Source organism: Eriocheir sinensis, chromosome 4, assembly GCF_024679095.1.
Source record: "Eriocheir sinensis breed Jianghai 21 chromosome 4, ASM2467909v1, whole genome shotgun sequence".
Classification (NCBI taxonomy): Eukaryota; Metazoa; Arthropoda; class Malacostraca; order Decapoda; family Varunidae; genus Eriocheir; species Eriocheir sinensis.
Genome location: NC_066512.1, coordinates 11,343,097 through 11,355,596, shown reverse-complemented (window position 1 = coordinate 11,355,596; position 12,500 = coordinate 11,343,097). Strand labels below are relative to the sequence as shown.

Genomic DNA, 12,500 nt, shown 5'->3' with positions numbered 1-12,500 from the left:
TGCCTCGTGGCAAGGTATACGTATCATTATACTGTGTGTGTGTGTGTGTGTGTGTGTGTGTGTGTGTGTGTGTGTGTGTGACACGTGCACGAATTAAACTGTATCATTATACTGTGTGTGTGTGTGTGTGTGTGTGTGTGTGTGTGTGTGTGTGTGTGTGTTACACACGAATTATACTGTACCATTATACGGTGTGTGTGTGTGTGTGTGTGTGTGTGTGTGTGTGTGTGTGTGTGTGTGTGTGTGTCACACACGAATTGTACTGTACCATTATACGGTGTATGGTGTGTGTGTCTTACACGCGAATTATACTGTACCATTTTACTGTGTGTGTGTGTGTGTGTGTGTGTGTGTGTGTGTGTGTGTGTGTGTGTGTGTGTGTGTGTGTGTGTGTGTGTCTTACACTTGTATATGTATACTCCTTGACCCATCAAGAAGCTCATAAGTCTTGACATTATGTTCTTTAACCCGGTAGCTGCGGGGATCATGTTTCTTAAAGGCCCCTCTAAACGAATTAATAAGAAAAAATCATCGCTCTCGCAAACCACTTCATAATATATATCAACGCATTTGTGATTAGTTTATGCATCATCTATTTTTGGGGGGTTTATACCATGGCAAAAATGTGGCCCGTTGCTGGTACACGGTAAAGCCACAAATTTGGCCCGTCGCTGCAACCGGGTTAACATTTAAGACTTCGCTGATAAGTTTCATTTGATGTATATATCATTATCACTATTATGCGTACTTAATGAATAAATTACTTGTTCAGCATATTCTTATACAATAATAGTTAAATAACAGTTTGTTTGCAGTCAGTTACCTTTTCATTATGTATGTTAAAACAAGTAATAATATTTATAAACAAACAAACAACAGAAGGAAAACAGTGAGGTTGAGGCCGGACAGCATCCCAGGCTGACCTGGGCCCGGATTCATCAATCTTACCAACCACGCCTCCGGTATCTCTCACATTTACCGCAGCGCTACCAGAGCTGCGGCATCTTTTAAACACGGGATTCATCAACGGTATGGTAACGCTCCGGTAACTCGCACCCTAGCAACGATTGGTTGGGCTGGACAGCCAATCACGTGCGACCTTTGATGCTGTATTTCAGCTTTCACGTGTCGTTTGTTACAAATACACAGACTTCAAAATCGAGACATGTGTATTGTACAGGCGTAAATACTGCCTTAAAACAAATAATTAGCGTGGTGATCCCTCAATAAGATGCGTTTTTTACGAATGAATGCACGTTACTTGTATATTTATTCTTGAAATAAAAATATACTCGCTTATGTAGCCTAGCTATATTCTGAACATTTTTGTATGTTACCTTCATAGTTTTCCGTCGCCAACGCCAGCTGCGTGCCTCGCTATCACAAGATTGGGTATTATTCTAACTCCTCGCAACCAAAATTGTCTAGGGGGGCATTGTCATCATGCCTCACTGGTGCAGCCAAGCAATGGGCGTGGGAAGTTGTGGCTGCTGAGGTGAATGGCGTGATGAGTGGCTTCATGAGTAGTGTAGAGGAGATCAGAGCAAAATTTTACGACATTAAATTCCACAGCAAGAATATTGGAGACTTGAGACGGGAGGTGACTGTCACAGACAGAACATTATTCCCTCTGCAGTGTTTTAACAAGTAGGGAAAAGTCATGTGGTTGGACAGTTCCACAGAGTTACATACTATAGAGTGCGGCCTGCAAGTGAAGCCGGCCTGAGGCCGTGCACGGGTCTGCCCAGTTCATCCCAAACCGACGACTTCACACACCTCACTCCCACCCCGTTTCCTGACCCCAACATTCATTTTTGAGAAAAATGGAGATCACCATCATCTTCCTGAGAAAATTCTGCATCACACTAGCATAAAATTGTAACATTAATGTGTAAATACACATACGAAAATCAAAGTTAAATGAATAGGGAGTACACATTTTCTTGCATTTATTTCTTTTCAACTCCTTCGTACTCAGCTGGTTTTCGTCACATCGCTTCTATAAGCCCAGATCCTAAATCTGCATGCTTTTCTGCTTCTGATGGTGTAGGGCACGTTACGAGGTAAAAAATACATTGGCTCAAAATCGCCTCCGAACATGAGCCGCGGCAGTGTCTACCCACTTACCACGCCTGCGGTAACTCAGTTACGGGTGCTCGGAGACGCGGTAACTTTTGGCCTTACCACGGCTCCGGTAAGTGGTTGATGAATGCCGATTTTTTAATCCCCGTGTGCACAAGGGTACGACAGAGTGGGCTTGCGCGCTGTCTGACGCATGACGAGCCTCTCGCCACTTCTGCGTCGCCTTTTACATTCAGAACTACTCCACGACAGGGATATTACAGATAAATCCTCGCGGCCCGCAGGCTGGGGGGCCGGTGAGGAGGGGGGGAGTCCCCCTCCCTCACTCACTTTCATGTTCTCGCCTCCCGCCTCGCCATGGGGTTTTCATCGGATGTTGATTTAACTGATTTAGCGACCGTTATCTATTTTTTTCCCCGATTTCTTTTAAAGGTCCGGTAGCTCAATTGGCTAGAGCGCCGCGCTGCAAGGCTTCACGGCCAAACAGGAGGCGGTTCGAGCATCGCTCAGACCGGATTCTTTCCGTTGACTAGGAGTGGTTACTGTGGGGTGTGTACGGTGTGAGTTCCTGGCAGTACCCAGAGATCGACGATAATTAATGAGCATGCACCTGGTCGTGTCGGTAGGGTACATGCTGGTGAAAGCGAGTTCAACTCGTGATCAGGCCGTGGTGTATTACACACACACACACACACACACACACACACACACACACACGCGCGCGCGCGCGCACAAATATGCAAATTAAACCCCTATAATACACTGCTCCCACACTAGAGCACTCAGAGAGGCGCTGAAAGAAAGAGTTAAGTTGTAAGAAGGGGAAATACAGAGGAAGTCGCTTCGAGAGTTTACCAGAGAAAGGATGAATTAAGATACCGGTTTCATTAAGAAGCTGGACAGTACAAGGATGAACTTAGATTAGAAAGTCGAGTTTAGCGAGGCCTCAGAAGTGGAGATACGCAGTTAAGTTCAGAAGAACAATTAGCATGGAAATAGCGGTAAAAGATTGTAAGGGAAGCATCACAGCAACTACTATAAATAAAATTCGTTTTAACGGGCTGGGGTCGTCCAAGAGACCCCCCAAGAAAGCCTACTGGCGCTTTAGGCAGCATAAAAAAAATAAAAAAAACGCGGCGGACTTTGAGAGGATGAAAACAGTCAGTTAATCGAGGAAAGCTATAAAGACGATTAGCATTAGGTAGACTTTTTTTTTACCGGTTAGTTTTCTTTTTAAGTTTGATGCTATTACGGAATTGGAGTACTGGTTAATCAGAGAATCTTAAAAAAAAGTTTCTGCAATACGAGTACATCACAAGGCCATTAGAATGTTTTGGTTTGTCTGGAATCCATTAACTGTTCCTTTATTCCTTTTTATCCATTCTCGGTGCAGGTGGAGGAGTGTGGAGACATGGTGTTGATGCCTGGCGTGGTGGACTCGCACGTGCATGTCAACGAGCCTGGACGCACGGCCTGGGAGGGCTACAGCTCAGCCACGCGGGCGGCCCTGGCTGGCGGGGTCACCACCATCGTCGACATGCCGCTGTGAGTCACGCAGGTGTTCTTTGTAGCCATCAGGTGTTTGCTCGTAATTACACCTATCTTTTGTGTTTCTTCGGTTTGACTATAAAATTCAGGTTATCAATCAGTTAATCAATCAATCATTCGGTCAGTCAATCAGCACTTGGTCAGTCAGTTAATCAATTCACCAATCAATAATTCTTTCTGTCAATAAGTAGGCAAGTCAGTCATTTGATGGTCAACCAGTCAGCTAATGAATCCTTGATTCATTCTATCAATTAGTCAGTCACCAATCAATAAACCAATCAGTCAATTATTCAGTCAGTCAGTCAGTCAGCCAATCAGTCAGTCAGTCCGTCAGTCAGTCAGTCTGTCAGTCAGTCATCTAGGCAGGCAGACAAAGCAATGAAACAAGAAATCAGTCAACAAGTCAATCAGGAGGGTGAGTTGTTGGTTATCGAGCATGTCAAGATTTAGCATTTGTGTCCGTCTCATTAGGGCTGAATATTCCCTCACCGTCATCATGTTGTCGATCACCCCCTTGCAGGAACTCCATCCCACCAACGACAACGATAGAGGCGTGGAAGACAAAGATGCAGGCGGCGGAGGGCCAATGTTGGGCGGATGTGGGATTCTGGGGTGGCGTGGTTCCTGGTGAGTGAGTGAGTGTGTGTGTGTGTGTTAACCGTTTACCGTTGATGAGGTTTCAGGCCTCGCACCGTTGCCAGCGCAGCGGTCTGCAGGGCCGTCCACAATTACGATGTTACCCTAAAAAAATAATCCTCGATGAAATTATTCGCAGTGTTGTAGTGAATGAGTGAGTCTTGATTGTTTTCATGAATAGCCTACTGATGTCCTTTTAATAAATTAAGCATCATCATAATCACTTGGCCGTGTTTAGGTTCGTACTAATATCAATATCTTTCCATTTTATAGTATCACAAATATCTATCGTTTCATTTTCCATTTATCTGATATTTTCTTAATAGTATCACAATCCAACGATTATTTCCAACTCACTGAACATTCAACACACAATTTATCTTCGAGTCCCAAACACTAATTAATAGCCATTATCAGTTATATTACGAATTCTCTCAATTTCATTCTGAAGAACTACATAATACTGGTCATTCGCCGAGTGGTTAATTTCAGGCTTCTTGTACCTCACACAATTTATGCATCTTTTCAGCCATGGTGCAATCCTTTGATTTATGATCACCAGCACATTTGTAACATTTTTGGGCTTCTCCATTGTTCTTGGCAGTACAGTTGGCCTCAAGATGGCCGTATCTCTGACAGTGATAACATATAATTGCATGGTATCTATCTCTCACGGTATACACTCCCCATTCTAGTTTTATCTTGTCATGATGTTTGTGAGTCAACTCTCTAACAGTTGAATCACATTTCAGAATATAGTGCATTGTGCCACCTGCAGCGAGGTTGCTAAAAAATCTTTTCAATTTTCCCCTCAACTCCGGGAATCAAGTGTAGGAACTCATTCCTGTTTAACAATGTCTCAGTTGTCTTATCCCCTGTCTCCTCCTTATGCACATTGCAGATCATGATCTTTGGCCTTAACTGTCCCACACTTTTTGTGCTAATTTGCTCTACATTTTCCAATTTCTGAGGTGCTTCATTCCTTGTATTCTCATCATCAAAGTTCATAACAATGTTACCTCCATTCGTGAATCTTGAATCAGTAATCAGTAATTGGCTGGAGTAGGTAGGAAGACACCTACCGAACGGGCGCAAGCCACTCCCGGTGAGGTATATATGGGAGGTGAGAAGGGAGCTGAAGCCCTCCAAAGACCCTTCCCATGTCCTCACTAACCGTTTCCCTATTGTCTCACCAACACCGGAGAGTAGTTCAGCATGCTCTCTAAAGACAGATCCTCTCTTTATCCACACCACACTACATTCACACAACATATACACCTTTTCCCAAAATTAAAATTTCAAAATGGCGCACATACACCAAGCCTCGGAGTCCCCGCCTGGGGGGGGGACCACAAATTCCCCCAGGGAGGACTCCCCTTCTGGCTGCCGACCCGAGAGGTGTCTTGATAACTCCTCGAACCTCTTTCTTCTCAATTTCTGCAACATTCGCGGTCTTCGTTCTAATTTTCATTCTGTGGAACATCATCTCTCCTCCTCTAAACCTCACCTTCTCTTCCTTACCGAAACACAGGTTTCTGAGGCTACTGACAGCAATCTCTACTCTGTTCCCTCCTACTATCTCTATCCTAAATTTCAATCCAAAGCTGGATGTTGCGCCTACGTGCGCAACGACATCACTTGCTCTCGTGCCCACGACCTTGACTCTTCTGAATTTTCCACCATCTGGTTAAGACTTCACTGTCATTCTATTACTAAATACATCTGTGCTGTTTATCTCTCACCTAACTCTACCAACTATGTAAAATTCTTTGACTATTTGAATTCTAAAGTGGAGCACATCTTGACCCACTCTCCCTTCGCTGAAATCTCCATCCTAGGAGATTTCAATGTTCACCACCAGCTTTGGCTTTCATCCTCTTTCACTGACCATCCTGGTGAACAAGCCTACAACTTTGCTATCCTCAACGACCTAGAGCAGTTGGTCCAGCACCCTACACGTATTCCCGACCGTCTTGGAGATCGTCCCAACATTCTAGACCTCTTCCTTACCTCAAACCCTTCTGCTTATTCTGTCAAACTGTTCTCTCCGTTGGGCTCCTCCGATCACAATCTTATTTCTGCATCCTGTCCTATCGCTCCTGTACACCCTCTGGACCCACCGAAGAGGCGATGCTTCTGGCATTTTGCTTCAGCTCGGTGGGACGACCTGAGGATGTACTTTTCCGATTTCCCGTGGAATGATTATTGCTTCCAGGAGAGAGACCCCTCTGTGTGTGCTCAGCGCATCACAGAGGTGATTGTCTCTGGAATGGAGGCATACATTCCTCGTTCTTTCTCTACTCCTCACGCTAAATAGCCTTGGTTTAATCACGCTTGTTCTCGTGCTGTCAATGATAGAGAGGTAGCTCACAAAACGTACCAGAGCCTGCAAACTAATGCTAATTATGAACTTTACATTTCTGCCCGAAATCGTGCCAAATCTATTCTCCGACTAACCAAAAATTCTTTCATTAATAGAAAATGCCAAAAAACTCTTCCCGTGACTTCTGGCATCTAGCCAAAAACATCAACTCCAACTTCTCTTCTTCATCTTTCCCTCCACTCCTCAGTCCTGACGGCAACACTGCCGTCTCATCTATCTCTAAGGCTGAACTCTTCTCTCAAACTTTTCTAAAACTCCACTCTGGACGATTCTGGGCATATTCCTCCTACTCATCCCCCCTCTGACTCCTTTATGCCTGTTATAAAGATTCTTCAAAATGATGTTTTCTATGCCCTCTCTGGCCTCAATCCTCAGAAGGCTTATGGACCTGATGGAGTGCCTCCTATTGTCCTTAAAAACTGTGCCTCCGTGCTGTCACCCTGCCTGGTCAAACTCTTTCGCCTCTGCCTGTCAACATCTACCTTTCCTTCTTGCTGGAAGTATGCCTTCATACAGCCTGTACCTAAGAAGGGTGACCGCTCCAATCCCTCAAACTACCGTCCTATTGCTTTACTTTCTTGTCTATCTAAAGCTTTTGAATCAATCCTTAACCGGAAGATTCAAAAGCACCTTTCCACTTCTGACCTTCTATCTGATCGCCAGTATGGGTTCCGCAAGGGCGTTCTACTGGTGATCTCCTAGCCTTCTTAACTGACTCTTGGTCATCCTCTGTTAGCCGTTTCGGTGAAACTTTTGCTATTGCGCTGGACATATCAAAAGCTTTTGATAGGGTCTGGCACAAATCTTGACTTTCTAAACTACCCTCCTACGGTTTCTATCCTTCTCTCTGTACCTTTATCTCCCGTTTCCTTTCTGACCGTTCTATTTCTGCCGTGGTAGACGGTCACTGTTCGTCTCCTACCTTTATGGACAGTGGTGTCCCACAGGGTTCTGTCCTATCTCCCACTCTTTTCTGTTGTTCATTGATGATCTTCTTTCCAAAACGAACTGTCCTATCCATTCCTACGCCGATGATTCCACTCTGCATTATTCAACTTCTTTTAATAGAAGACCCACCCTTCAGGAACTTAACGACTCAAGGCTGGAGGCTGCAGAACGCTTAGCCTCAGACCTTACTATTATTTCCGATTGGGGCAAGAAGAACTTGGTGTCCTTCAACGCCTCAAAAACACAGTTTCTCCACCTATCCACTCGACACAATCTTCCAAACAACTATCCCCTATTCTTTGACAACACCCAGCTATCACCTTCCTCAACACTAAACATCCTCGGTCTATCCTTAACTCAAAATCTCAACTGGAAACTTCATATCTCATCTCTTACTAAATCAGCTTCCTCGAGGCTGGGCGTTCTGTACCGTCTCCGCCAGTTCTTCTCCCCTGCACAGTTGCTGTCCATATACAGGGCCTTGTCCGCCCTCGTATGGAGTATGCATCTCATGTGTGGGGGGGCTCCTCTCACACAGCTCTTCTGGACAGAGTGGAGGCTAAGGCTCTTCGTCTCATCAGCTCTCCTCCTCATACTGATAGTCTTCTACCTCTTAAATTCCGCCGCAATGTTGCCTCTCTTTCTATCTTCTATCGATATTTCCACGCTGACTGCTCTTCTGAACTTGCTAACTGCATGCCTCCCCCCCTCCCGCGGCCCCGCTGCACTCGACTTTCTACTCATGCTCATCCCTATACTGTCCAAACCCCTTATGCAAGAGTTAACCAGCATCTTCACTCTTTCGTCCCTCACGCTGGTAAACTCTGGAACAATCTTCCTTCATCTGTATTTCCTCCTGCCTACGACTTGAACTCTTTCAAGAGGAGGGTATCAGGACACCTCTCCTCCCGAAACTGACCTATCTTTCGGCCACCTCTTTGGATTCTTTTAGGAGCAGCAAGTAGCGGGCTTTTTTTTTTATTAATGTTTACTTTTTTTGTGCCCTTGAACTGTCTCCTTTGCTGTAAAAAAAAAAAAAAATGCCTTGTAGTGCCTGGGAAACTTCATTTTTATCTCAGTTGCCGTTTTATCTTGTTCAGAGGCCTTGGCGACAAGAAGGTTTTACTTAACTTTCCTCCTCTTTGCAACGTCAGCCCAACTGGTACCGGCTGTGTCCAGATCTGCATGGGCAGCGCGAAGCACATTCGCGACCTCACTCAACTCCTCCTTCACACTCAATACCCGAGATTCAACTTCATCTTTCACAGCTAATATTTCTTTAGATAATTCTTGCTTAAGTTCATCTAATTTTTCCACAGTGTTGGTAGCCAGAGATGCCTTGTGGAGGCAAGGTGAGCAAATCCAGTTAATTTTATGTATATTATCCTGCTTGATTCCCGTCAGATGAGCACATTTCACATATGGCACCACTTAGGACACAATCAGCATGCAATCTACTTCTCGCTTGTAAAATCCTCACAAACGTAACACAAATCTCGCACGCCCCTGGCCCTGCCAGCCATGTCGACACAGCAGCTTCCGCTCGGAGCCAAGCGCAGCTCGTCCGCTCAGTATCAATCCTCATCACTGTGTGTGTGTGTGTGTAATAATAATAATAATAATAATAATAATAATAATAATAATAATAATAATAATAATAATGATATACGGTTTATTCAAGTACGGCAGCCGTCAGGCTGAAAATTTACATGTCAGAAATACATTTAAGTAAATTTCGCTAAAGAGAACAAGTACAAAATGAAGGGGGATGGAAAACGGGGGGTCAGACTTGTCTCTGGGAAGGTAGGGGTGATGGAAGGGGTTGGGTGGGATGGAGTGCAGTGTGGTGGTGCCGGGGAGGACGAAGGGGCGGATTATTTCAGATGGCGGTGAGGTCAAGTGCGATGTTAATCCTCAGTTGGGATGCTGGGTTCAGGTAACAGGTCCTGGAGGGATGCAGGTGGGCAGTACCTGGGAGGTCACTCAGGTACCCAGGCTTAGTAAGGATGTGCTAAGCTCCTGGGCGGGCGAGACACAGGTGGTGGTTGCTGCCCGGTTGGTTGTTGTATCTGTTTCTCGGAACAAGTGCACAACGTTGATGAAGGTGCCGTACATCTTGCTCCAAACCTGAGTGACGAGGCTGCCTCACTGACTGCCATATGAACTGACCTTCCCCTGCTGCTGGGTGACCGAAATATCGGCCTTCGGAGCTTGAGCGTGTCGGCGAGGACGCGATGGATGACGAGGGGTTGGCGACACAGCTCTCACTACTCTTCCAGCACCACTAACACACTGCACTCACTGTATGTCTGTATAATGTCACAACATTCCACAAGTGTTCTTTGTAATAATGAGTTCCTTGAAAAAAAAATGGGAAGGGGCGGGGGAATGGGGAGCGAAGGCGAAGGAAAAGGGTCAACAGGCTGGCCCTGTGAAACATTGAAACATTTGAAACATCTTATTATCCCTTTATACAATTATGTATTTACAATAATTTTGTAGTGGCTGCTATGGGGAGCGCCATGTGACACGTCTTGACCCCATGAGGGTCAGGACAGGTGTGTGCGTGTGTTGGATCCGTTTGCTTTATTTACAGCAAAGGAGGCAGCTTAAAAGGGAACATAAAGAGAGACAAGCGTTGCTCCTGCAAATAGCTGACAGTTGGAGTGGCCGGAAAAGGTAAAATTCGGTTGGAGAGGTGACTTTATACTGTCCTCTTGATTTTTCCTCTTTTTTTTATGTTTTCGCCTTCTTGGTAGGGCCTGATGGTTGGCGCCATCTTGAATTGGCTCATGCTGCCTCTCGGAGCTAATCTTTGATCCTTGAATCTAAAGTCCGGGCTGATAGATGGTCTTCTGGACATCATGTGGGTAGTTTAGGCCACTCGACGGTGACTGAAAACCCCCAGCTTGTGGCACTAGGCGGGGCACGAACCCGCGTCGTCCTAGACAAATCCACACATGGATGCCACATCAATTATTATAGCCACTAGTCAATTACCCATTTTATTTTCTGGCACTACAGCTTCATCTTGGGCTAGTGACGGGCAGCAAACATCTCCTTTTCCTCCTCCCAGATAACGCCAAGGAGCTACGTGGCATGGTGGAGCACGGGATCTGTGGCTTCAAGTGTTTCCTGATCCACAGCGGCGTAGATGAGTTTCCAAGCGTCAATTACGCCGAGGTGGAGGAGGCACTCACCCAGCTGGCCGGCACCAACTCTGTCTTGCTGGTAGGGATGATGATGATGATAATGGTGATGATGATGATGATAATGGTGATGATGATGATGGTGATTATGATAAAAGTTAGGAAGAAAAGTAAGAGTGGAAAGGGAGTGGGTGCATCAAGTATAAAAAGGGAAGATAAAGTTTGGTGTAATGCTATAGCTGCACTTTGCGTCGGCGCTCATCTCCATTCCCTCAGCCCTTAAGCCGGTGGTGGGTGAAAAGAACCCATTACGCCAGAACACAAGGCCAATGTAACATCCGGGTTGCCACAGCTACCCTTCCCGAGCCATGTATTTTTCATTATTTTTAATGGTTTCTTCTTTTTGCAACACCTCTTTAAGCTCTCTTACCTGTTCGTATATCAAATATCTTGTTTGCCGCCAGTTCCACGCTGAATGTGACATCGGGGACACGATAACGGAAGCAGGTAAGTGTTCCGCCTTCTTTTTATTCGTAAGTTTTCCTTTTAATAACTTTAGTATGAAACAGCTGTTGATAATTATTTTATGATAAATTTTCACTACTACTATTACTACTACTACTACTACTACTACTACTACTACTTATACTACTACTACTACTACTACTTATACTACTACTTATACTACTACTACTACTACTACTACTACTACTACTACTACTACTACTACTACTACTACTTATACTACTACTACTTATACTACTACTACTTATGCTACTACTACTACTACTACTACTACTACTTATACTACACATAAATGATACCTCCACCCATGTTTATTTTCCCGACACATAATCATGGAGGGCTCCATAGCTTGGAGGTCATTAGCCCCAACTCTGTTCGCTAATGACTGTGGCATCCAACCATATCACTAATAGTACCTGACACTAAATCACCTATCATCTATTACGTCTAGATCCCCCTTTCCTTCCCTACTCAAGTCACTCCCGACCCACCCTAATGTCACTCTCCACCACTGTGGATTCATAGTCCATATTGGAGATGTTGGTGGCTTTTGGGCCAGAGTGTCTGGTGCCCCTGAGACATAGGATGGCCGACCTGAGCAGGGAGAACGAGAGGCGACACATCATCCAGGCGACAACGTGACTCCTTGGCTGATGCTTCTTTTCTGAGATTAGTTCCGCGAGGCGTGCGTAGAAGCATTGGGCCCTGGGACCCATCCGGCCTGATGTGGTGAAGACGAGGGGGGTGAAGCTGCCCTGATCCACATGTTGGATTCTTTCACCGTATACCCTTGTCTTCTCCTGCTCGTTCCTGTGGTGGGCGGCTTGCAGGGGCTGCTCACGGTGACAGGCAGCCATCGGGTCGAATATGCGGATGTCCATGAACGCCCGCTGTCCGCGCACCCAGAATCCGCGGGCACTTACATCAACCCGTGCCTCCTGTGAGGTATTGGCCGTCCTGTACCGAAGGTGTTCGCCGTCCAGGGGAAGCAGTGCCGGCTCGGTAGTGACGTCTTGGCATACCTCCCCGAGCATGCTGGCTGTCAGATCCCTCACTTCATCGTGTCGAATACAGACGAAGCCTCCTTTTTTACATGTCATGGTGTGGGTGACATCATTTGGTGATCCACATGCACAGAGATCAGTCAGTCCCTCAATCGGCCAGCCATATCTCAGAGCAATGGCGTCGACAAATTCTTGTTTGTTGAGGCTGAAGCCCTTTGCTCTGAT

The 12,500-nt window shown here is 45.6% G+C and overlaps 1 protein-coding gene across 1 annotated transcript in view; it reads left to right on the top strand.

The window, feature by feature from the left end:
• The window catches only part of LOC126982181 (allantoinase-like), a gene marked incomplete at its 5' end in the record, with an annotated part of 31,076 nt that overhangs the window by 2,955 nt on the left and 15,621 nt on the right, over positions 1–12,500 (top strand). The window contains 4 exons of the mRNA XM_050834026.1: positions 3,476–3,627; positions 4,151–4,257; positions 10,674–10,828; positions 11,211–11,253. Of these exons, the coding sequence (XP_050689983.1) occupies positions 3,476–3,627; positions 4,151–4,257; positions 10,674–10,828; positions 11,211–11,253 (457 nt within the window). The remainder of the gene's footprint in view (positions 1–3,475; positions 3,628–4,150; positions 4,258–10,673; positions 10,829–11,210; positions 11,254–12,500) is intronic.